This window comes from Thamnophis sirtalis, unplaced genomic scaffold (genome assembly GCF_051295495.1).
Source record: "Thamnophis sirtalis isolate CommonGarterSnake01/CBP01778 unplaced genomic scaffold, rThaSir2_p1.2 scaffold_1, whole genome shotgun sequence".
Lineage (NCBI taxonomy): Eukaryota > Metazoa > Chordata > Lepidosauria > Squamata > Natricidae > Thamnophis > Thamnophis sirtalis.
This window is the reverse complement of record NW_028261381.1, coordinates 41,624,402-41,652,304: the sequence shown is the minus strand read 5'-3', so window position 1 is coordinate 41,652,304 and position 27,903 is coordinate 41,624,402. Positions and strand designations below refer to the sequence as shown.

Below are 27,903 nucleotides of genomic sequence, written 5' to 3'. Positions count from 1 at the left end.
TACATGGCTAATCCTGTAACGAAGGCAGGAAGGAAACATTCTGATGTTGTTTCTATCTTAATCTTTATTGCCCTGCTTACAGAAACTGCCTCTCCAGTTAACCCTTATTACCATTGTAACAACTAAGGCGAAGTGCCCATCAACCTGAGCGACATTGACTTGGCCACGCTCACATGATCACATGACCACCTAGCCCCACCTACCCAGCTGGTCATTAGGGCATAGAACTGGTTGGTAAATTATTTGAATCCCACCACTGCCCTGGATCAACATCTCCAGCATATTCTCCTTCATTTAACAACCCTGTGGTAGTCAAGTGAGTATATTATCCATTATCTCTTAATATTAAAACAACTTAATCTGAACCAGAAATTAGAGCCTGCATCTGCAACTCTTGACAACACTTTTCTGTTTGGGGAATTCATCCCACTTCATGTCTCAAAGTAATAGCTTGCACTATCTGTGATTCTTATTGCTCATAATAACCCATCCTGATACTGGGAGTACATCAAAATCGTTGACCTGAACTTCCAACACTATATCCTTGGTATTATAATTGCAGTTCAGATTATATTTGCCACATACTCTATGTATGATGTATGTATGTATGTATGTATGTACGTACGTATGTATGTATGTATGTATGTATGTATGTTTGTATGTAATAGATTCTGCATAGAATCTATTGTGCACTATTAAATAGATTAAATACGGGCCTCCAAAGTTCAAAAATTAGCTAGCTACTTTAGTTTCATCTTTTTTCTTGAATCTATACATATTGGTTTCCTCCTATTCCTCCTTCACCTCATTTATATCAGATGATTTAGGCCCAGACAGCTAAGCCTCTGAGAACCTGAGGATTATGGGTTCCATGTGCTCTATCTAAGACCATTGCTTCACTGAATTCTTGCGAATTCAGGCAACTTTTCAGAATAGTCTTTTTATAAGAAATGAAATGAAAAAAATATTCTTATAATTTTGCTACCATGGTCAGCCACAGATTACAGTCACCACAGATCAGAGTGTAAACTTGTGAGGCTGTTCCTCACAATTTTTAATCAACATTGATACATTGATTCAATTGTTTTTACCATTCTTCTTTATAACTGGCAAACAAACTATGGTTTATAGTCATCCGCTCTATTTCTAAAACAATATTTCAAGAAGGGTTATGGATTTCAGAAATATTCTGAGAAAAATGATACTAAAGACTGGTGTTTTATATTGTAGCATGATAGTTTTTTCCCCAATTGTCTTTCATTGTACAGTCAGATCAGAAAATGTGGTAGGCCTTTATGGGGATATTGAATTGTGAATGATTTCTGCCTTCCAGAGCATATTAAGGAAATCAAAGGATTAATCCAAGCAAGTATGATATATTCACATGCAAGTGCATGCATGCATCAGTGCAGTGACGTGCAATGAGATTTATGGCTGGTGAGGCACTGACACAGGGGTTTCAAAAATGTTTAGACTTATGGACTTCAACTCCCAGAATTCCACAGCCAGGCATGCTCAATTCCAATTTAAAGCGACAGCATTTTTTCTCCTTTGCGAAATAAGATTTCCTTCATTCTTTTTCTTCTCCCTCCCCTTCCTTCTTCTCTCTCTCCCTCCCTCCCCCCTCTCTCAAACAGACACACACACAGAGAGAGAAGTTGGATTCCCCCCTCTCTCTCACTCAGTCACTCTCAAACAAACACAAACACAGAAGTTGGATTGGATATATTTTCCAATGGCTTGAAAGCAGCTCCTCTGTCATACCCCCCCCCATTCCCCTGCTGCCTTCTGATCCGAGCCTTTGATTGCAGGTGGAGCCACGTTGCCTTTTCAAACTTGTAATCAGTGAAGCTGGGCTTATATACTTTTATCCAGCTGTGTGTGTGTGTGTTTGTTTGTTTGTGTGTGTGTGTGTGTGTGTGTTTGAAAAGGCAACATGACTCTGCATGCAATCAAACTTTTTGAATTCCTCCCCCCTCCCCATACACGCACCAGCTGTTTCAGAGAGGATTTCAACTCTGCTCTTGCCTGCCATCATGAAAAGAAAAAAATGTAAAAGTAAAAAGGCATGAGCTCTGAGGTCAGACTGAGGTAGTTGTTCCCAGAGCCTCTAAAAAGCCTCTAAAAATGCCCTCTACAGGAGGCGAGAGAACCACATACCTCATCTACATAAGGAATTTTTCGGCTTTTAATCCTTGCTTAGCTCTGCTCGAGTGACCATAAAGTCAGACTAAATGAGGCACTTAGTTCTCCTGCCGCCCCTTGTAGAGGCCACTTTTTAGAGGCTTTTTTACACAGTTAAGCACTAAGCAGAGTCATCCACTGTGACTCTGGCAGCAACTAACCTCAGCCTTTTTCCTTTTATATTTTTCTTTTCTTTTCATGGTGACAGTGATGAGGGTCTGCCTCTACTGCCTCCCTGACTGCATGTCCCTGCATGGTGGGTTGCCAATTTTTTTTACTACCAGTTTTGGACACACTCACATGCGCTCACAACACTTCTGTGCATGCACAGAAGTGTCCAGGTGGGTGAGGGGAGCCTCCCACTGCCGCTACTACCGGTTCACCCAATCCAGGCTGAACCAGGAGCAACCCACCTCTGACATGCATGTAAATATACAAAAAATTAGCTTTTGAGTCTATTTACACCTAAATTCTCTTGAGGTCAGGCTGGTTCAACCCTGATGGCCATCCTGAGGGGCCTGAACATGTGCCTTGACATCTGCCCTAAGACTCAGAGAGTGATGTGTTGCCCATAAAATAGTGGTATTGTTGTTGAATGACTATGCTTTCACAGTGATTGTATTGTATGGCTTTTAATTATTTTAACATTTTACATTGTTTGTATGTTTGTGGGTTTTTTCCCATTATAAGCTGTCCAGAGTCACAAATATGTTATATAGAATGAATGAATGCATGCATCCATGCAAGAATGAATGAATGAATGAATGAATGAATGAATGAATGAATGAATGAATGAACGAACGAATGGATAGTCCATCAACACATGTAGGGTACTGTGAATAGTCCAGTTGGCACTGCCTGCATCATTGTATATATTATATATCTTCAACAAGGAGCATGGACCCTCTTTCCCTCTTCTACAAAGAAGGGTGGATGGCAAGGCTAACTTAAGCAGTGCAATTCATGTGTTCTTAAAATAAAGGTCACTGTTAGTCTAGCCCAACATTATTTTTTTATTATATAGGATATTTTTTGCCAATATCACTACAGTAGCCAAAAAGGCTATCATTACTTTATCACTAATAACCTAAAAGTTTTATAAAACAAAAGATTTGTATTATCCCATGAAAAGAGATTTCTTATTCAAGCTTTAAGTAAATGTGGGCATTATAATTGGTTTAGTGGACAGAGTTATTTATTGCTCCATATCTGCAACATAGGCTTGAAACAAAATTAGAGCGTGAGCAAAGCTCAAATTAAGTTGGAAACAGAGACTTCATATTTAACTGCCCATGTGTCAATCCTCCCAGTTATACCAGATAGAAAAAACAACCAGGTGAACTAATTCTATTTTACTCTAAGGCTACATTAATGGAATCTTGCAAGCCTGAAAATATAACTCCCCCACCATCACTTTTAACAGCCTGATCAGTTAGGGTGGGTCCTTCCTAAGTTGATTTCTTTGGCTGTTATTCCGCTGGGGAATCTTCCCTTTCTTGTTTGCTTGTATCTCTTCTCCTCATCCCTTAAAGTCATTCCCACATACCATTATACTATGCTTAAATAAAAAAGTGATAGGATGCTTTTAAAAAAAACCATGCAAATCAAGAATTGCCATTCTAAGAACTAGTAAAAATGACTGTTTTAACTAACTACTGCTTAGTTCCTAATTTTGAGAGCTGCATAAATACATAATCATTTAAATAAAGAATTATGTATTCATTCTGATACAGACCAAATGGTTTCTTATCATTTCCCACAAATTGTCTCATTATATGTGGCTGGATAGCCATAGCAACGTATTTGTTGTTTGAAATTGAACAGAGAGCATATTTGTGTTTTAAGAGAATGATTGTGAGTTAACAGTTAGCTTCCCCCCATCCTTTTTCAATGATTTAAACATGTTAGGTCTCAACCTTTTTTTACCTGATAACATATTGTTCAATAACACTCTGCCCGTACAACCTTCCCTACGGGCTCTTAGGAGAGTATTAAAAGCCAAATTATTGCAGACAGTATTTTCATGATTTCGTTGACTTAATTTATTGCACAATTATTATTATTATTGTTTTATGCTCCTTTGTTTAGGTCATTTATTTAGTATTCTACACATAGAATACTTAAAGATATTTAAAAAGTTTGTTCGTTGTATTTATTGTAAGCCTCTTTGAATCAATTGATCAATGAGTAAATAAATAAACACAGAGGATAGCAATAGCACTTAGACTTATATAGAATACACATTTCTCAAGTATTTTTAATACCTATTTTCTAATTGTTTAATTTACAGAGTTGTTTTCACTATTTTGCAAAAAAGAAAAGAAAAAGAAAAAGAAAAAAAAACCTAATCACATAAGAGGCTAATCTCCATTATATGATTTTTACAGGCAGAGTATATCTTAGAAGTCATGCAATCTCTGAAGTCTCTTTTATTAAAGTTTATGTATTTTCTTTATTTGATTTATATGGGATTTTATATATATCATGTTAAAAGAATGGCTGCGAATCAATCCTATTTGTGCTTTGGATAGAATGTAAACTAAAACTGTAAAGCAATGGCACTATTCTTTTTATTTTTGTAGTTCTTTGAAATGTATATATTTATTTCACCTGCTCTACAAAAATAAAGGTCAAAAATTGCAGTTTGTATGTCACCATTGTCTGCTGTTTGTATTTAAAAATGTGCATATCAGAAAAAAGGTCTAGGTTCCACCTTAGCCTATTATTCATTTCTATTATACCGTTAGTGCATGTATCTGCCAGGTCAAACTTTCACTTGCTTTTCAATTCAGATTTATTTGTTTGTGCGATTTATACAGCTTTCACTTGGCACAGTGTATATCTTCAGTAAACAGCAATTACATCCACACAAAAACAATACAGTGAACAAGTAACAAAAACAAAGCCTGAAACACAAGGACATTAAATGCAGGAAAATTTTCAGCCAATGCCACTCTCTGACTCTGTGCCTAGGGAAAGAGTCAAGTGTTTAAGGCTTTTTTGAAAAGCAAACAAGGGAATCTTAGGATGGGTGTTGTTCCAAAACCTTACAAGAAAGTCACACATGTTTAGGACAAGGCCATACATGGCCTTGGGAGAGGAAAGTCTGGCATGAACAGCAATTGTTTTCTGAAGGGCCAGTATAAATGTGTCTCATCAGCAACGGAAAGAAGAAGACTATGAAGGTCAGATGGCAGAGTGGTAGGGCCAGCTGAGCCAGGGATGGCTGGATGGGTAGAGGCAACCAAGTGCAGGATGATCAAAATGGGAAGATGAAATAGATGGGTGGTTGGGGAATTAAAAAGGAGGCAGTCCTGAGGTGGTATTCTGCCAGTTTATACCAGTTCAGGCGAACTGGTAGTGGCGGCGGTAGGAGACTCCGCCCACCCACCCAGATGTCATCACGGATGCTTTGTGTGCATGCTCCCGGTTCTGAACCGGGAGTGAAGATAAGAGGATTTCATGCCTGAGGCAGTCCCGTACCTCAAGTAATATTACTGAAATATAGCTTGGATCAGGGCTGGTCCTCATTTAACATTTGTTTATCTCACAAAGGCAAGTGCCAGAATTACTAAGTGATATAATCGCTGATATGGTGATTTATGACTGTATTGTTTATAGATGGAAATTCCGGTCCTAATCACTGTTGTTAAGTAAGGACTATGTGTATTTATAGAACAAGTCCACTTCTTTGATGTCAAAGTAAAACTTTGCAATAGACACAAATACACATTATATAGGAAACCTAGAGATTGCATAAGTCTGTAGAGATTCTCTGCCATCCAGGTGATGGTTGTCCCAAAGGTGCTTTTTCATGAGGCAACTGGACTTTATTGTTTTTTCTTTTGAAGACATTTCACTTTCATCCAAGAAGCTTCTTTACCTCTGTCAAGATAGCAGGGAATGGAAATAGTGCTCCCGATTTCTGCAGTCTGCAATTTTTCCTCTGGAAATCCATTTATACTCCCACACCATTTCAATGGTGTTCATCCCAGGGTGTAGCTAAATGTCTGTAGAGATTCTCTAGGAATGGATTTCCAAAGGAAAAATTGCAGACTACAGGAACCAGGAGCACTACTCAGGTGACCCTGAGGACACACATAAACCTCTAGGTTCTTCAACGACCCTCTAAAAGGATGCAAATGACCAGCTCTCTGCAAGGAATATAAATTCTTTCATTCCTAATTATCCTGTCAGAGTTGAAGAAGCTTCTTGGATGAGAAGGGAAACATCTTCAAAAGAAAATAAAGAAAAAAGTCCTGTTGCCTCCTGAAAAAAGCACCTTGGGGACTAGAGACTGCATTTATATGTACAGCTTCCATGCAGAACACACCACTAAATCTATTGTCTATAACCAGTTCTAATCTGTAATTGGATCCACGAGATGTCCAAGGCAGACCATCTCAGTATCTTCCATCCTTTTATGGAGGTCTTGGGTGGTGCTCTATAGTACCCAGACCAGGAAATGATCTGACCATGGCAATGGGATGATGGAAAATGGCTTCAGATCACCAAGTAACTGCTCCTTTCTCAAAATCCACTTTTTGTTCTTTCCATTTGGAAATCAAACTTCTTGTGAATAATTTTTGTTACAGAGCTCAGACTTCAGTTGTGCTAATTTCACTCTAATACACTCTTTACCTCTGTCCTTTATTTCTGTGTCCATTTTCCCCTGGGGTTCACTCTTGACATTTCCAAACCATTGTCTGTCCAACGTTCAAAATGTTTATCGTTATTTCTTTCAGTAATTCTCTCAAATTTTCATCAAACCAATTGTGCTCTTAGATTCATTTCTTTGTCATGTATATACTTTAATAGATTTATGCCTCATGCATTTGAAACAGATTGCTATTCTAATTTATTCCTGTCAGTTTTTTCTACCCTCTCATTTAATTCCTATCCACCCGTTCATTCACCCCTCAAAATTTTCATCCCAATCACATTCATTCAGAATACTGCACATTTTCCACATATCTGTCCCTGTTTCTTTCATTCACAACATGTAGCAAGCATCCAATTATTTCTAACTTTTGCAACTACAGACTCACAACAATCTAGTTGACATCAGATCATAGTTTTGATAAATATTCTAGCATTCAATACTAATCGAAACTACATACTTCTCTGCATATATTCCTCAAATCCTTTGTATAAGATCTGATCACTAATCACATATATTAAATTTTCCCTCTTTTTGTTAACAAGCAATTTAGCTTAATCTATTTTTAATCATGCCACATATTGTTCTATAATCCAAGTGACAATTTCCATGCATTATGTTCATCAATAAATAAGCCATAAATATTGACCTCCACTGCTCATCATGGTTTTGGTCAACATTTTGTAAAACTTATTAATAAAATAGAGAAGATGTAGACTAGATAATCTACATTTAGATTCATAGCTGTGTAATATGCATCCTTCCATGTTAATCGTAAGGATAGTATCCATCAGTTTTCATATATTTTGGGCAGTATACTATACCATAATTATAATCAAGGCCCATGTATGTTAATTCTACTATTTCCAAGTTAGGATCTCTAAACTAGAAATAATTTTGCAACACAACATATCGGTCTCTGCATTCCTCATGTTCAAACATACATTCAACATACTAAACATGACTTTAACAATTAAAAACATAGATAAAGGTAAAGGTTCCACTTGCACATATGTGCTAGTTGTCCCTAAGTCTAGGGGGCAGTGCTCATCTCCATTTCAAAGCCGAAGAGCCAGTGCTGTCTGAAGACGTCTCGGTGGTCATGTGGCCAGCATGACTAAATGCCAAAGGTACACAGAGTGCTGTTACCTTCCCACCAAATGTGGTCCCTATTTTTCTACTTGCATTTTTACATGCTTTTGAACTGCTAGGTTGGCAGAAGCTAGGACAATTAATGGGAACTCACTCCATTACGCCGCCCTAGGGATTCGAACTGTCAAACTGCTGATGTCCCTGATCAACAAGCTCAGTGTCTTAGCCACTTGCCACCACGTCCTTCAAAAACATAGATAAAAACCCCCAAATAATATAAATTTTAATAACATCATTCAAATGTCAGGAAGGGCTGGGTGAGTGAATGCTCACCATTCATATGTACATCCTAGTTTATGATGCCAAGACCTTTTAGTTTTTGTGCTGTGCAAACATATTTTCTTCTTTCTTCCCACAGACTATTTTATTTAAAGAAGCTCATATAGAAATATTGGGAATTGCGTATTTCCTTATAATAGACCATTTTTGTATATTTTTTCCTTTTCTGCAGCAGGGAGAGAGAGAGAAATGAAGTATGATGTCAGCGAGTGATCTTCATAACACTTTCTTTATGAAAAAATAATGGGTAATTTCCTGTGTATTATACAAAATGGAAAAAGAAAATGCTAAAGGTTTCCCATGTTATTTTGACTTTTTGTAATGACTGCTGTATATCATCTTGATTTTGTTTTGTAGTGATATTTCCGATTATTTCAAAGGAGAGCAGTATCAGTGTGTGTGATCAGTGTTTGTGTGGTGCGTGTGTGTGTGCGCATGTGTGTGCATGTTTATGTATGTCTATATGAGCATAGGACTTTCTGTGCCAGTTTTTCTTAGCCTGATTCTCAACCAGCTGTCTGACTCTATCTCATATCTTGAAAACCCCTGAGGCATGATGTTCTCAGAAAAATAATTTAAGATTGCAATCACAAATGCAACTTTCTGGAAATAAGTTGTATTGGTATCAGTTGGATTTCCTTCCAAGTAAATATGCTTTGGGACTGAAGTGTCAGTGGTCATTTTGTCAAAACATAAAAAAAAAAAGTAGCTACAAAGTTGAAATCCCTTTTGTTATTGATTGTAGTAACTAATTCACAGTTGTTACAACTGATATGTTTGCACTACTATAGTAATACTTACATGTACATTAACAATATAATATGTTATGTCTTTAAAAATGTAGGGCTCAAGTAAACCACACATCATGTGTGAATAGATACAGATCTTCTATAAACTTGGGATGTTATTAGCCACTATGACTTATACATAATAATACCAATGGAAAGATGAAGGTTTGCAATAATGGTGAATAACTGTAGCTTAGATGTAGGACAGTGGTGGGTTCCGGATCCCGTTGCAACCGGTACCGTGCAATGGGGCCGGGAGTCCATCACATGAACGTGCACAGCACATGTGCACATGTGCGCATGCGCACATGAGTACTTACCACCTGCAATGCTCTGTGATGCCTCTGTGATGCTCCAGTTGCTCGGTGGAGCATTGCACATACATTCCATGCACATGTGCAGAAGCCCCGAACAGCTGAACTACTGGTAAGGAGCACGGGCAGGTGGGTGGGCCCTCCGGAGCATCGTACCGGAATGGTACCTAGTGGTCCCGGCAGGCACCTGTACACCCGTACCAGTTTTATCCCTCCACTGGTGTAGGATGAGGGTGGAAGTTCATTCTCTGAGCTTGTGGGTTGGTTTCCGAACGTTTAGTTACCATGCTAGATAACATTTAGGGAAAATTCCAGAGGTGGACTGCTACCAATTCAGACTGGTAGTTTTGACCAGCAGCTGGGCCTGCCCACCTGCCCCAGAGCTGCTATATAATCGTCGTGTCATGCCGCGCACATGCGCAGAAGGCACACAGTCACATTTTCGGTTCCGGCCGAACCAGTTGTTATGTTATGTGTGAGACCCACCTCTGAAAAAATCCCTACATTCCAATGAAGATATTACCTAGCCTGATAATGAAACATCCAGAAACCAACCCTCTGAGAATGAACCTCAACCCTCAAAGATAAAGGTGCTGGTCTACTAGTGCCAGCTCATATTCATTTGTGAGAGTGGATTGTTACATTTTTAGGACTTTTGAAAGTGAGTTGTTAAACATAGTCATTATTAAAAATTAATAATGTTCCCCCTCTGCCCTTGTTTTACATTTCTCAAACAAACCTCCTTCAAGGCTTGTCAGGCATCAGTAGGCAAGTGAAATGGGAAAAGCATACATGCACACAGACAAAAGCATACAGCACCGCTTGAACCTGTTATAATATCAGTGAAGCTTAAGAAAAGCAGGGAATGGTCTTCATAATGAAAGACGAAGCTATTGTAGTTTTGATTGTTATTAACTCTTTTCAGCACTCTGTGATTTGCTCATACCCCACATGGCTAAACTGAATAGTGCCTGGCTCTTTTCTGAAATTAAAATTGCTGTCTGCACGTAGAAAATGATTTTAAAGTAATCCTTGAATGTTGGATTTTTAATCAGTGGAGTTTGAGTTGGGTGTCTTTTGTCTGATGGGCAATTTTTAAGAACTCTTTTCAGCTTGGCATATTTGCTTAGGTTTGTCGGCAATTTTGAGACTACAATAACATATGTGCTTGACTAGAACTAAATTCAGAAATCAGCATGTGGAGATTTACAGAGTACAAAGGTTTATGTGCCAAAGATTATAAGCGTAAACTGTTAGATAAGTCAAATAAAAGTTTTGCAGTCAATGGTGTACAGTTCCTAGGATAAATCTTTTAATTAACGTAAGTGCATTATTAAAATATTTTTCCCATAAATTGTAGAGAATGGGGGAATCAGGGAGAGCTCCTTACAAAATATTTAGGAGGGCAAAAACCAGTGTGCATTATGAACGGCTTTTCAAATTGAGTTCTTTAGGGTAAGAGATTTGAATGGATTCTGAGGAACTAAAGAAAGAAACCCCTTCGAATCCATTCAGCCATCTGCTTCGGTCTTGATAACTACTCTTTCTCTCTTGCTTGCAAGCAGCAAGCATTTGCAAGCAGTCCATACAGGAGGTGAATGGCTGCCTTTTCTTTGCCACATGCAAATACACGAAAGCTGGTTCTTTGCTTGCCCTCAAGCTCTGACAACATTTCTAACTGTGGAACAACTATCAAAGTGTGTCTCTTCCTCCCTCTTCAGTTTCTACATTACTTGAGCTTATGCATGTATTGTACATGTCCCCCAGAGGTATGCTTAATAATCATGGCAGCATCCTCTGCACAGCTATTTAGACCTAAGTCCCATTGATCTGGATGAGAATTAATAAAGAAATGTCAGATTGCATTGCTTGGCTGCTGTACATGTATGCCTCAAATCCCTTCAGAATGGGATATCCACCAGTTCAGAGAATCAGATTTGCAAAGGCAGGCAAGCAGACAGAAAACAGGTCTGGCACTCATAATGGTGGAAAAAAAAATCCAATTTTAATCCAATTTTAATTTCACTATGTTAATTCATTACTATTGTTATTATGCTGTATGTCGTGTTATGTTTAACTGTCTAAGAAAGGGATGGTTCTAAGTGATATCTCAAATTGTGACTTTCCTGCATAATTTTTCAACTTCACAATATAAAATTGTCATTCCCATCCTGGATATCTCTCTCTCCCAGCATATGCATATTGTGTTTGTTTTGCTTTTTGATTAGACTTAATAAATATTTATGTATGTGAACAATTTTTTCAGACATTAGAACATTGGCTACAAACTAGTACAATTGCATACCATATTGAAGCAGGTGAAAACAGAAAAAGGTAAACAAATTGCAGTGCTGTAATTGGAACATCCATTTTTGTGAAATAAGTTTAACATATGCATTTGCATAAATAAATTCCAAGTAGCACAAGTTTTATTTTACTGCCAATTTGTCATCACTACTACTTTGTCTCTTCATTGGGATTTTTTTAAAAAAAAAATCCTTTAAAAAGTTAAATAAAAAAACCTAACAGGTTCCATGGTTGGAACAAGTTTAAAATAACTTCTATAAATTATAGACATTCTAAAAGAACATCTATAAATGTTGTGAATAAACTACAAAATTAAATATAAGTACCAAGGGTACAAATAAGTAATTGTACAGTGACATATTTAGTACAATTAATGCCAAAGTTACAAAGACCTACTGATGACAGTGATCAATTTAGATAGTTACTTTGTCCTTTTGTCACAGTTTAAATATAAATTCATTCTGTTGTTATTCAAATTATTATTTCCCCCCTCATTTTAAGATTATACTCAATGTTTTAGTTAGGAGACCAATTAAAAGTCTCTGAACAGACTAACATTTAATATTTTTCAGTCATTTTCTGAAATGCCATCTGTACTCTTCAGCCCATTAATTCCCCCCCCCCCCAAGCAAATTTTCTCCTGGCAAAAGTGACTGATGACCTCATTCTCCAAGGTTATCTCTTTGGTTGTCTACACATATTCAGCAGTCTTACATCAATGCTGAGAGCATTGCATTGCCCTCTGATTAGTTCCTGGGTCCAATTCAAGATACTGATTATTGCCTTAAAAGCCATTTATGATTTGTATTTGTGTCCCCCACCACATAAGGCTGCCCCATGTGATCAGAAGGGAAGGTATTCAGAACCTCTCTATTCCATGTGGGGGGGGGGATTGAGTATCAGCCCTTTGAGGTACTCCATGTAAGAAGCATAAATCATAAACTACCTTTAGTAGTGCTATATTATATGTTTATAATAGTTACAGTAACAGAATCTTGAAAGCCGCAAAGCGCTTCTCCCCTCCTTTATTTTTACTTCCCAGAAAACTAGGGAGGTTCCTTTCTCAGGTGCTTCTCATGCCCCTTTTCCTTCTCTGGGCTGAAATACCTTTTGCACAATAGTTGTCTAGGTTGCAGCTCTTTCTCCTGTCTCTCAGGGTCATCCCCATATACCATTGTACTGAGGGACAAGGTGTCAGATGCCAGGGAAATCAGAAGATCTAGGCAATTCAAATGGTTATAAAGATTTATTGCAAGCTTAAGCTCTCTGCAAGAGTCTAAACTACTAATGGCCAGAGCCAATTGGAGGTAGCTAAGAGTCAAATGAATTCAAGTTGGGCTGCGCTTAGATCTCTTGTGGATGCAAAGGAACTCATGACTGATGATGCATTTGACCCCTCCCTCAGGCTCATTGATACCCCCCATCCTCTAGACTACCCTGTGATATTAGGAATACCAACAACCTCTATACTTTTAGGAAAGTTTTAAAAAGTTTACTACTGAAGTAAACTAGTATGGTATAAAATTTATCTGAAATAACTAGGTTATTATGTTTTAATTCTTCTGTAAACTACCTTGACACTTTGGATGCAGTGGTCAGTCTGTACAAATTGTATAAACAAAATACAAATTCTTAACTTTCTTGCATTAACATAATACTTCTGTCAGACTTATATTTCCATTGGCATGTAGATGACAAGGCTAAAACATAATTCCATAAAGTCAATTTGTTTAGCAATAGCAATAGTAATAGCACTTAGACTTATATACTGCTTCATAGGGCTTTTACAGTCCTTTCTAAGCGATTTACAGAGTCAGCCTATTGCCCTCAACAATCTGGGTCCTCATTTTACCCATATAGGAAGGATGGAAGGCTGAGTCAATTTTGAGCCGGTGAGATTTGAACTGCCAAACTGCAGCTGGCAATCAGCTGAAGTAGCCTGAAGTACTGCACTCTAACCACTGTGCCACCTCGGCTCTATACCCACTTTAAGGGAATCATCTCACTCATTTTTACCAATTAACTAAAGTAAAAACAAATCTTAGCCAAAAATCTTCTAACCTTCTATAAAATGATCAACCAGATACTATAATAATCTTAGTAAAAAGTAAAAACCTATTTATTAGTTTGAACAGTTTACTGCAGATATTCATTCCATTTATTCAAGGCTATAAAATAATAAGAGTTGCCTCAAACTGCAAGACGGGTGACATAAAAATATAGTAAAGAAATAAAGAAGACGATTAAGAGGAAATTGAACGTTTTACTTACCTTTGGCAATCCTACAGTCATAGGAGCTATAGCCTTCAAAACACTGACACCCCCTTATAGTGCATTGTCCATGGCCATTACAGAGATTGGGACATCTCAGTGCTGTAATAATTTTGTGATGGACAGCAGGTATCTCATATGTTGAATGAAAATATTCAGTTACATTTTCTAAAAGGATCTTTTTTTCACAGACGTTTTCCAAAAATGGAATAAGTAATTCCCCCCATTTGAGATCATCCTTAATCTGCACATCTGAAAGACACATTTCAATGGCCACATTGAGTTGAATGCCAAGAAACCCTTTGCAAGCTGAGCCAATGGTAGAATTTTCAAGCAATGTCTTGCAATGTTTTAAGGCTTCAGCTGAGGTCAGGCCATTTGGAGTTGGCCATGTAGTCTCAATTTTAGGCCACTTCCCTTCAAAATAATCTTCTGGGAAAAAATATGAAAAACTTTCAAAATCAGTTGGACTTTGGACAGAGGAAATAGGTGAATATTCCAAAGACCTTTGCCTTTTTTCTCTTTGGAGATCTTCCCAATGATTAGAGATACTAGAAGCACTTTGCTCATCATTTAATAAAGGATCTGTTTCAAGGTGAATGACATAATCTGATGTGACATCTAGATATGGAATTATGGAAGTGTAATAAATTTTCTCATCATAGCAATCCAAAGATTGTGGGGCAGGATTCCAAAAAGTATGCAGAGAATTTAAAGGTTGCAAATATGGTTCAGGCTTCTTCTGACATAAACAGAAATGTTCTGTCTTCTGCCATTTCGAGGAGGATGGAATGTAGTCAAACAAACTCATCCCTGGAGCTATCCTGATAAAATACAATAACAGGAAAAACAGTTAGCATGCCTGACACCTCGTACTGATATAAATTCTTAGTTTAAAAAATAAATAAATTAAGAAGTATAACCAGGAGTGGGTTGCTACCAGCATTACTGCTGGTTCAGCATGCCAAAAAAATTGCTCTCTGCGCATGTGCACATTTGCAGCTAAAAAGATTTGCACATGCGCAGAACATCAGAAAAGGGGAAAAAAACTTAAATTTTTGTGATGAAGATTCTATTGATGGTGCCGCCGACAATAGAACCGGTTCGGGGGCATGGCAGCCCGAGTTACTACCAAACCAGTCTGAACTGGTAGGAACCCACCTCTGAGTATAACAATATGCTGAAGTACAAGTGATAAGAATATAAATTGGAACCGTAACACGAGTGACAAGAGCTTATCATTTTTAAGGACTAATGACCTCTGACTACTTTGCAGAGCCTCTAATCTGCCAAGCAAATTCTGTTTACCAATCAAGAGGTACAGTATGCCAAAGATGGATGGAAGTTTCCATTGCAACCATTGGTCTGTTCAGAAATGCAAGTGGTGATGAAAACCTTAGTTCCAAAGGCCATGACTTCTTTCTCACATAGCTAATATTTCAGGCAGATTTTCTCAGAATATAAATTTGGATTGACAATATTATTATTTTTTAAAAAAACCTTTTTATGACCCTATAGTCTCTGTTTGGGGCAGAGTCAGGGTGATTAGATTGAACTGAGCATTAACTAGATAGATGCCCTTCCCGATGCCTATGTGGAGTTCGCAGCAGATATTTTTCTCTTTGTGCCCTAGGAGAGAAACATTTACCGCTACGTAGGAATGTTTCTGAGTGGGAGGTGAACATGTTCACTACTAAGCCACATATACAAACTCAGCACTATCGCCTCACTCCACCCATCCGTCCTCATTTTTTGGCACTGTACTTTTGGTTGCAAAGTAACTACAGTAGAATGCATAAGGAGTTGAGCTTTAATCTGAATATTTTTCATGAAATATTATCTCCTCAGGATAATGCATGTACAAAGAACTAGAGCACAATTTTGCAATCCAGCCAAGTACTGTATAGTGATTTCTGCTTTAAGAAAATGAAGCCTAAGTGCTCTGCACTTTCTTCCCAACAGATTACATAACCTTGTCATTCCATACAGAATATAAACTAAAGTCCTAAGAAGTTTATCACAAATCTGCACCTGACCTGCAACCAAGAAATTTAAAACATTTTTTCATCACTGAATAGAATAGTAAGGGTGAGATTGCCATTTTATACAGCAGTTGTGTACACCATTGTAAATTATTTGCCGCAATTGATCTATCCATAGATTAATAAATTGCAACCAAGAAATTTAGCATTTAAAACTGCTTAGAATTTGTGCTTCTGAAAAAAGGTGAAACATTTGGGAATTTTAATCACATAATTATAGAATAAATATTTTCTTATTTCTCTCTAGAGCCATTCAGAATTCCTAAAAGCAGCATGATAAAGCCAGACATACTCAGGAAAGGAGAAGACATTAGCTCACTTGTGAAAGGGAATTCCCATCTGAATTCAGTTCAGTTTTTGCTGTAAATTACTGCAAATCAACTTTTGCTTGTATCACCCTACAGTAATGTTATGGTAGGAATGGTAGATCATGAGACTGAAACTCAAGGGTGAGATGTAAATTTTTGAAAAGGTGGATTGCTTCTTTAGTAAAAACCAAAATGATAGTTTGTGCTCAAAACAACTGTTTATGGTGTTACTTTTATATTTATTATTGTTCAATTATTAATTATATTTTCAATAGATGAGCTCGAAGAAGGGAGAGTTGGAAGGACTGTGGAAAATGTAGAATTGAAATATATTTATTAATATATATATATATATATATATATATATATATATATATATATATATATATATATATATATATATATATATATAATTTTTTGCTTGGTGCTTGGAAAGGAGAGAATTTGTTCAAGCAACATGGAACACTTTTTGAGGGACTGAATGCAGTCTCTTTTAAACAGCTGATCAACAGAATAATCAAGTCTTTTGTTTATTTTATTTTTAACAGCCAAGTGCATATAGTGTCAAATTGCATACTGTACATAGCAATAATCTACACTCCTGCTTTTTCTGTGGATTTCTGACATTTTGGCACTTGACAGATCAGGTTGCATTATCATCCTCACACATCACTTCCTGTTGACCCACAGGAGGCAAATTTATCAGTTTAGCAGCTTCCTTTGACAGGTATTTTCTCTAGCTGGGTACAGGTAATAGGAAAGTATAGATTAATGATCTTGGAAATGTTGATGCTTACTCCAGTGACTAAGAGGAGAAAATATACGTTCCCTTACAATGATTTTCAAACACAAATGTATGCTGGCAAAGTGACAATGTTGAACTTTATCAACAGGGTTGTAAAATTCATCTGGAAAAGTAGCTGCTGCTGAATGTTTTTAAAAAATCTGAGTTAAAAAAAGTCATAGATGATATCGATATAAGATGATATTCTAGAGTTCTGAATATCTGATAACATTTGTCTCTGGGCAGGTGTTTTTTTTTCCTCCCTTACGAAAGCAACTATCAGTATAAGGAATATACAGAATTTTACAAAAATAAAGAACATGTTCTGGAAGAAGCAAAACAAGAAATAGAAGTATTTCCCCCTAAATGAGGATGCTTTCAAACTTTCAAGGAGCAGAGTGAAATTTTAAACACCATCAGATGTTTTATTCTATGTTATTCCTAAACATGTTAGCATTTTCTTAAAAAAGGAAAGGGTCAATACTTATATGAACAATAGTACATTTTCCAAGCTAGCTTCACGATGACTTTCTAAAGCCTTTTCCACATAGAGATAGCACAATGATTCATGAATTGATCCCCTTCTTTATAACTTCACAATGTTGTGAGACTTGTGGATCTTGGAAAGCTGAGCCAATCAACCACCAATTTTGCTCTTGCTCCAGAGGAAATGCCGCGAAGACCCTTGAGATGCAAGATCTGCATTTTGCAACTTAAATCTCTTACCTCTAGGTCTTCCCACTCCCTCCTGTAACAAAGCTACTATCATATCTTTCAGACTTCCTTCATCCTCTCTAAGAAGCAGTTTGATGAAATGCCCTACTGGGCTTTTTTATCATGATAAAAAACAAAGGGGAAAGGTATCATTTGAACTATTTTTTTACACTACCATTGGTAAACTTGGGAGAATATTAGGAGAATGTAACATAGGTTTGTAGATATTCAGGTGGCAATTCAAAACTGCTTTACAAGATTTGAAGGAAAAGCTGTAGCTGAATATTAAACTGATTTAATATGCTTCTGCACAGAAGCATATTAAATCAGTTTTCATTTTTTCTGTACCTATAACAATTGTAAATCTTATATTGGATGAAAGGAATGCAACATATCTTCATTAGCAAGATTTGAAAATGATATATTTCACACTTGGAGCCATTCACTATGTTCCTTTCAAAAGTCCCCTTGGGTGGACTGAATTTAAAATTCACTAAATCCATATTGTACAAATCAGGCCTAATGAATGAACATTTGTACTGAAAAACAGAATATAATTAATTTCATAAGGATGTTACTCAACTACTCCAATTGGATATTGGATCTTCCTTTCTGCCTCAGTCCAACCCATAACATGTGATGTGAAGTCTTTGCATGTAGAGTTAGAAACTTGATATGGGTTTTTTTGTCTGCAAAAAATGTTGGGGCTCAGATGTTGGGGCTCTGATGTATATACAAATTGTATACTCTATCATCTAACTACCTGGCTATTTCATTGCATATTTTATTGCATAGTGAATGAATTATGCTCACTTTTTTACTATGGAAAAATGATTTTCAATGATAGGCACCCATCTATCATCTATCTATCTATCTATCTATCTATCTATCTATCTATCTATCTATCTATCTATCTATCTATCTATCTATCTATCTCACTTTTTCACTATGGAAAAAAGGATATGCAATGATAGACATCCTCCAAATTGCTTTAAGAAAAAATACAATAATTTTATACCATCAAATTTCAAAGTTGTTTGAGATACAGTTTGCTCTTGTGGTTAAGGCACCAGTTAAGAAACATGAGACTGTGAGTCCTGCATTAGGCATGGAAGCTGGTTGAGTGGCTTTGGACTAGTCACTGCCTCCTAATCCAGTCCACTTTACAGGATTGTTATTGTGGGGCAAATAGAAGGAGGAAGGAGTATTAAGTAAGTTTGCCATCTTGAGATAGATAGATAGATAGATAGATAGATAGATAGATAGATAGATAGATAGATAGATAGATGGATGGATGGATGGATGGATGGATGGATGGATGGATGGATGGATAGATAGAAAGAGATAGATAGATAGATAGATAGATAGATAGATAGATAGATAGATACTGTATTTTTCAGAGTATAAGACAAACCTTCTTCCTCCAAAAAAGAGGATAACAATCTGGGTGTGCCTTATACAGTGAATACAGAATTTTTAGCCTCCTCAAACCCCGCCCCCTTCACAAAAATGGATGTGCAGAGGGTTTGGGAGGCCTGCAAAGTGCTTTTGGGGGTTGGGAAGGGCAAAAACAAGCAAAATATGGGCCATTTCTGCTCAGTTTTGCCCCCACCAGCCCCCAAGAGCACTCTACAAGTCTCCTAAAGGCTATGCATGCCCTTTTTTTGGACAAAAAACGGGCCCATTTTAACCCCAAAACTGGCTGGTTTTTGCTCATTTTTGATCCCCCCCGCCCCAAGGAACAATTGGCAGGCCTCTCAAACTCTTTGCATGCCCCGTTTTTCACAAAAAATGAGGCATGCAGAAGGTTTAGGAGGTCTACAGAATGCAAAAAACTTTTTTTAATTATCTCTTCAAAATCTTGGTGTGTCTTATACTCCAGTACATCTTATACTCTGAAAAATATGGATGGATGGATGGATGGATGGATGGATGGATGGATGGATGGATGGATGGATGGATAGATAGATAGATAGATAGATAGATAGATAGATAGATAGATAGATAGATAGACAGACAGATAAAATAATAAATCAGGATAAATAAATAAAAATAAAAAAATGCTTCTACAAGTTAGAAAAAATAATATTTCAGTATAATTTTAGGGATATTAAAAATAGCCCCTTACTCATTTCAAAGGCAATGCGAATGTGTCTCACTGTATAGAAATTTACAAGCCAGGAGCCTGAGTTGAGGATTGAAATTCAGTATCCTTTGTGGGAAATTTTATATCAAAATATATTTTATTTCTTATACTGTCTCTATCTTCCCTTAAATATTAACAAATTCCACAATGGATTGAGAATCCCTTCTCTACTATACAATTAACAATCAAGCAGAAAATAAATTAATCAAATACAAATAGCAAGCTGGAGAAAAACCTTTCCTCAAACTTCATTGAACCCACAAATAAGTTACCCAGACTTAATCCATATATGAAAGAAGAGGTTCTGTAAACACAAATAGAGTTACCGTATTTTCACCCATATAACCTGCCCACGCAAATAACCCGCCCACGCGAATAACCCGCAGGCTTTCAAGATCGTGTAAAATGTTTTCTGTATACCCCGTATATACTTGTTCCGTATATAACCCGCAACGAGTAAGGGAGAAGGGAAACTGCTGAGATCGGGGGAAGGAACGGAGGAGAAAGCCTGGGCGAGCTGGGGAAGGGGGAAGGAACGGAGGAGAAGGAAACTGCTGAGATCGGGGGAAGGAACGGAGGAGGAAGCCTGGGCGAGCTGGGGAAGGGGGAAGGAACGGAGGAGAAGGAAACTGCTGAGATCGGGGGAAGGAACGGAGGAGGAAGCCTGGACGAGCTGGGGAAGGGTTGGAGGAAGGGGAATATCTTCCCGATTCCCCCATCTCCTTGCCCGTAGAACTGAAACGAGAGCTGCCCAAATATCTCCCGGCCCTTCAGGGCTGCCGTAGCGTGGAAGAATATACTCCTTCACTTCAGAGCGGGGCTAGGAGAGCTTTTCCTCCCACGGAGTTCAATAAAGTAGATGGAAGGGAGGGAGGAAGGGTCCCTCCCTCTTACTTTCCGCCCATTGAGATGAACCAGAGCCCTTCTTGAACCAGAGCCACTTGCTTTGATATACTGTCCACTGCGTTGAATTCCCTGGCAAAGAACAAACGGCAGGAAGGGAAATCATCTTTCGAAGAGAAATGCTGTTTCCAAATAAATGCAGCTTTCCCCGCCTTTCCAGATCTCTGCCTTGATTTGAAACGAACCTTTAAGCTCCATAAACCTCAGAAACGTTTCCTACGATGAAGGAGCCGGATTCTCCATTCCTGCCGTTTGTTCTTTGCCAGGGAATTCAACGCTTTGCCTGCAAGGATCGTGGGAGAAAAGGGGGATTTTACGGGGAGAGAAAACCGCCCTGGGACTCCCAAGTCCTAAGAATCCAAACTCCGAGATCAGCTCCGTTCTTCTGGAGGGGAGTGGAAGGAAATATTTTTCCCCAAAGAAGAAAAAATCCATATCCCCAGATATTTGTAAGAGGATTTGAGCAGATTTTCTTGTAAAAGGTTTCGGTGTTATTTAGGAAGGGTGGATGGATGGACGGATAGATGGACAGTATATCAAAGCAAGAGGCTCTGGTTCAAGAAGGGCTCTGGTTCATCTCAATGGGCGGAAAGTAAGAGGGAGGGACCCTTCCTCCCTTCCTTCCATCTACTTTATTGAACTCCGTGGGAGGAAAAGCTCTCCTAGCCCCGCTCTGAAGTGAAGGAGTATATTCTTCCACGCTACGGCAGCCCTGAAGGGCCGGGAGATATTTGGGCAGCTCTCGTTTCAGTTCTACGGGCGAGGAGATGGGGGAATCGGGAAGATATTCCCCTTCCTCCAACCCTTCCCCAGCTCGCCCAGGCTTCCTCCTCCGTTCCTTCCCCCGATCTCAGCAGTTTCCTTCTCCTCCATTCCTTCCCCCTTCCCCAGCTTGCCCAGGCTTCCTCCTCCGTTCCTTCCCCCGATCTCAGCAGTTTCCTTCTCCTCCGTTCCTTCCCCCTTCCCCAGCTTGCCCAGGCTTCCTCCTCCCTTCCTTCCCCCGATCTCAGCAGTTTCCTTCTCCTCTGTTCCTTCCCCCTTCCCCAGCTTGCCCAGGCTTCCTCCTCCGTTCCTTCCCCTGATCTCAGCAGTTTCCTTCTCCTCCGTTGCTCCAACCCTTCCCCAGCCCGAGCCGCCGAGCAAGTCTCCCCAGCCCTTTCCAGTCTGGTTGCATGTACCCCCGATGGAGAACGGGGAGCCGAGGTAAAGCTGCCTCCCAATTCCTCGAACTCCCAAGCTCTCCCTTTATTTAATCTGTGTAAAATATTTTCTGTATACCCCGCCCACTTTTATACCCCGTGGGGGGGGGGGGCGTGGGCATGCTGTGTATGTAAAAAACACATATAACCCGCGGGTTATATGGGTGAAAATACGGGTAATTAAAACTGTCTCTCAGCGGAACCATGTGTTTACCAGAATAAAGATCACCAATGACACCAGTGGTTTTTTTACTATCAGTGCAGGCGTGCTCACACGCAACACTTCTTTGCATGCACAGAAGCATCTGGGCAGGTGGGCAGAGCCTCCCGCTGCCGCTACTACTGGTTCACCCGATCTGGGCCGAACCAGGAGCAACCCACCTCTGGATGACATGTACCTACCCATGCCTCTCAAATATCACACTCTAGAACCAGCACATACATACACTCACACCCCTCAAGAACCACACCAAGAACAAGCTCTCCTGTAAAATGGCCTCCTTGTACCTCATTTTCTCTATAGCTATCCCCACAGGCAAACCTATTTTCTTTTGGGAATAAATAAATGTCCTTTCCTCACAGCATATCTGGATTTCATTTTTATTTGTTCTTGTGCAACCCTCAAGTTGGAACCCCAAATTATTTTCCTGACACCTTGCTGAATCAGCAAATATGCAGAACTGTCAGGAACTCCTACAAGTTATTCTCTATACTTTAAGATTACTAGGAGAGGCCATTCTGTATATTTTTACACCATCAGAAGTGACAGCAAGTAAGTGGTATGCATTGCATTGCTGGAAAAACAGCATTATGATGATAAATTAAATATCTATTCAAGTGTTATCAGGGTGCAAGTCTCCTCTAACAAAGTTATGTCAGGGAATTATAGTCTCTCTTCAAAATCCTTCCTTTGTCACTATCTAGATCAGACATGTCCAACCTACAGCCTGTGGGCCACCTGTACCCTGGACAGCTAATAATGCAACCTCACAAGATCATAAACTTTTAACATTATTTATAATACATACACACAAAACTACATTATATATTTTATATGCAGCCCAAGGCAAAGCCTCTTTACTCAATGTGGGGCAGGCATGTCAAAAAGTTAGACAACAAAGGTTCAGGATTCTAGTCAGATAGATCTTAGCTTCCTTCTGAATTGAGGTAGGCCTCCCACTCTCCTTTTCTACAAAGAAAGAGAGGCAGTGAGATTTGGAATGAACAAGATCTGCAGTGCTTTGGCTAAATTCTGGGAATTTTATTTTTGCATAAACTTGTGAAACAGAAAGAGATATTGCAACAATATGTCTTCTACCTTTTCAAAATGTAAATTCCACTAACATCTAATACAGTTCAAAACACACATATATACATAAGGAATTGGTGAGATATAGGAAGCACTACTTGCAAGTTATCTGGATGAGAATATTAGTGACTCAAACAAAAAGTATTCCAGGAAAGGCATTTGATGACAGACTAATGAAACAAAAAAGAATTCAAAAAAGAAAACATACATTTAATTTGATGGACAGCATTTTACATTCTTACCCTGACTGGTAAATATTGATACCTAATTTTGGTAACTGGAGACCCAAGGAGGGATATAAAATGAAGAATGTTGGAATCATAGATTCCTTGCTTTTTAGACAGGCAGATATCCAGAAAGTGATGAAAATATGATAGAAGACAATGCACAAATATTGGAAGCAAAATTTTAACTATGTCCATCAATCACAGGAAAATATATATTGATAAATATGTTTAATACCTGAATACTTCATGATTTATGATGACATTTTCTCAAGTATTTGTTAAGTACAGGCATGAACTATTGAGTAAACATTAGTAAGAATATAGTTTATGCTGAAACTACATTAACGATCCAAAAGTGACAGGAAAATCCTTTAAAAGTTTTAATAAATGCAATAATTGATCATATGTTAGTGCGCCATGATAAATAAACTCGAGAATTGTTTGATATGATTTTTGTTAATTAGAACATGTAACAGAATTATGTTTGGGGATGGGGGAGCAGAGAGAATGTTTAAAGACACAAAGACCCCAAGAAGACATTAAGCCCTCAGATAATTTGGTAGTCTATTTCAAAAACATTAAATGTGCTTGGTAAAGTGCTAAGCTAGTTATTTAACTGAAAGAAGCATACAGTAGGATAAGACATCTTCCATCATGGTTCCAAAGTTTATACTGAAGGTTCAAAACACATTTTTAGTGATATAGTCTGAAGGTCCCTGCTAGTTCTTTTGTCAAGGTAAGACAGAGTTTTTGCGCAGTTCACTGCAAAAGCACACTATGGAGTTTTATATTGAATGTTTTTATAAGGATGGCTCATTTTTTAGTGTAAACTTTGCCACTTAAATCTTACCTCCAAGCTTCTATGAAATTCTCCTCCATTGTACTATTCTGGTGAGAAAGTAAGGCGCTCCCATCAGCCCTGTGGAAGTCATTCTGACTATTTCTGTCAAAAGTACCACATAAACCTCTGGTTCTGTTAAAGTCACTACTTGGTGCCCTTATTGTCAAACTCATTCCCCAGTCATTAAGATCAGCTCGAACAAAAGCTCCCGAATGGAACAAGATCTGGAAAAACAGAGAAATCTGGTGAATGGAAACATTTTTATAGATGTATTTATTTTCCACCTGAATTTATGTACTTAGAGAATTTATATGGCTGCAGTCATTTTCACTGACTCTGGTCAATATAAAGAATAAAAAACAATACCCCCCACTAAATAGCTAAATAACCCTTTCTCTACTAAAAGTGAAAATAAACACCTTTCCCACCCTTTTTACTAGCCGATATCCAAATGTTTGGGTCCCCCCCCCCGCCAGTCTAATACTCCCATTTTTGACTACCTGAATGAAGCATAGGATGGCTTAATATTACTCCATTCATTTTTGACTGATGAAACAAGTCAAACCAGTCTTCTGACCCTAACAGTAATATTCAAGTCTATAACACATCATTGGTGTGCAGAATTAACTTCAGTTTCCATTGTTTAAGATGCCTAATAGTGAATGATCAGTTGGCTAAACAAAGACTAGAACTATATCACTATGAGGTTTTAAAAGTCACACTATTCTTTGATTTTCATTTACACATTTTGTTCTCCATCAGTAATAGTATAGCAAATAAAAGTGATATACATACAGTGATTTTTTTCCCTCCATAGGACTTCATGATTTTGACATTTTGTTGTGATGAGGCTCTGATGTTTTGTATTATCACCTGAGACTTGGTTTCCAGAAATTGCCTGTTGCACATGTCAACAACAACAATATCATTATCTTCCAGTGCAACAACACCACAGTTACAGGCGATGGCGATATGGTGGCTGGCACAGTCCCACTGACGTACATGCACCTCAAACAGACGGCTAAGGCTCTTGTACAAGACAAACGTTCCAACCATGTAGTTATTGTAATGCCTAAGAAATCAAAATGACAACACCAAGGAAGAAGATACAGAATGGCGTATTCTGTTTATTTGCACACTTTTGCTTTTAACAACAAGATTCTTTAATTAATCCAATGGCAGCTGACTTCAGAGGAGACAGAAAGTAAATACTTAACAAGTAAACACTTTTTCATCACTATAAGTAACCTAAAATACCACAATGAAGTTATTAACTAGGAATGCATAAGAATTCATCTGAGCTGCTCAAAGATGTCTAGACTGACTGCTATGACAGCAGACATAAGCAAGGCAGATAAACATTTGACAAAAGTAAATGGGAATATACAGATTCTTCCCCTCTATATCTTAATAAATATACTTTAGTTGTAACAGGGTGCTTTATGGCTTAATACTCTTGAAAGCAAAATCAATGCTATAACAGTATCTTTGGTGAATAATAACCAACCTTTGTAAGATCTACAATTGCTGAGTGAATAGGAAAAAATAGAGCTTCAACAGAATCCTATTCATCCAGACAGATGGGACTCATTCTTCAATACACCCTTGCTATAAACTATTGTATTTGAACTGTTATGTAATTTATAGGAACTAGAAGTTGCAGCTGCTGACAGAACCTGTTGGTGACCCCTTTATTATGAAGTTTTCATGAGGTTTGAAGATAGGTGCTGCCAAAAACTGACAGAAAACTATGAATGTGCCACAGAATACCATCCACAGTTGCTATAACAATGGACTGCAAACATATCCATAGATGAACTTCACAACAGTGTGTCTTCTTCAAACCTAAGGGCTACCATATGACAATGATATATTCATCTTCACCTTAAAAATGAGCTTCAGCCTCTCAGAGTGGATTGATTTGGTTGTTACTTAGGGCCATATCCCATTCTAGTAGCTGCTATGCTTATACTCAAGTATTACTGACAGGTGTTACTATGAACTGACTTTGCACCAATAAGATTTCACGATTGTACAAAGAATAATTGAGCCAGAGAAATATTATTCCTTTAGGTGGTTGCAATGTTACCTCAATATACTTGGTTGGAAATCTCTCTTTCAATTAATTGAACTTTTTGAAATAAATATTCTTTAGATTTTTTTTTGCTAGATTGTTGTGGTTTAATCCTATGGGTTGCTCTGTTGCCACCAAGGATGAGACAAAAGCACCCAAAGTAAATCCAAATTCATTCTGAGTTATGAAAAAAGATTTTATTTCTATCCTTTTGAACCAACTTCCATACAAATTGTTAGTAGGATTTTTGTTTTAGAAATATTTTACTTTCAAAATAATTTATTGACTAGTTTCCCCTAGGTTTTTACTAGAATTTTTCTTCTTCTTCTTGGGATTCTGTAAAACACTGGGCAAAGGAATATTCATATATCAAAAAAGCAAATGGATTTAAAATAACAATCCGCTACTATAGAGAATCTATATAATTTCTTGAAAAAAATACTCACCATCCATCAAATGTGATTATATGTGGATCTGTGAAGGAGTAGCAATAACCTGTAGGGAGGTCTTGAACTGTGACCTAGTTATAACGAGAAATGGAATTCATGTGGTCTTTGGGATAGGATTCCAGAATTGCTCACCAGATTTGGGTTGCATTTAATTATAGGTGAATTCAAATTAGATTTAACACCTTACAGATATCCTAGATCATAGTTATTATTAGAATTTCAATTTCTTATTTTTGGAATCTGCATTTAAGAAGTATAGCCTGCGCAATACCTTTGTTTTATGAGTTGCACTGATTTTTGGTAAACCTCTAAGCTAATTCAAAGCATTAGAGTCCTGCATGCCATAGGGCCTAATGATATGAGGGACCATCTGTCTGTCTCCTATAGTATCTACCTGTCCTGTGCAATCAGTCAGAGTTGGCTTGCTTTGTGTCTCATAAATTAAGCATTGTCATATAGCAGGAGCAAGGAAGTGGGCCTTCTTTGTTGCAATACCTGCCTTCTGGAACAGCATCCCCCTGGAGATTGCTTTGGACCTCACCTTTAAGATAGCAGAAACCTGACAACTGTAAAAAAAACATGGCACTTCCTGCAGCTCTTGGCATGAGGATCCTAGCTCGAAGATAATATGAGAGATGTTTTTTACATTGTTACCTCAGGTTGATTGTGCATCCCCCACCCCTAGTTTTTAATTTTGTGAAGTCACAAAAACTTGTGATTTGCTTTTGTTAGATGGTCTAGGAAATGGTTATATAAATACATAGTTTGAGGAATTTTGGAAAGGAGGAGGAGAAGGAATGGGTCAAGAGGAAGGGGAGCTCCAAAAATTATGGTTGGATGGAATTAATCTGGAATGAATGAGATCCCAAGATTTAGCTGTATTTCCCTTATTTTTCTTTTCTTTCCTCGTGCCTTTAATTTCTTACCTTACAATTCTTACTCCTATTTTGTA

General features: G+C 37.9%; 1 protein-coding gene across 1 annotated transcript in view; it reads right to left on the bottom strand.

Moving 5' to 3' along the window:
* VWDE (von Willebrand factor D and EGF domains) overlaps window positions 1-27,903 on the bottom strand; it is a 271,722-nt gene that overhangs the window by 159,029 nt on the left and 84,790 nt on the right. The window contains exons 9-12 of the mRNA XM_087710932.1: window positions 26,949-27,022; window positions 25,224-25,500; window positions 24,438-24,652; window positions 13,956-14,779 (exon numbers count right to left, since the gene is read on the bottom strand). Coding sequence (XP_087567058.1) covers window positions 13,956-14,779; window positions 24,438-24,652; window positions 25,224-25,500; window positions 26,949-27,022 — 1,390 coding nt within the window. The remainder of the gene's footprint in view (window positions 1-13,955; window positions 14,780-24,437; window positions 24,653-25,223; window positions 25,501-26,948; window positions 27,023-27,903) is intronic.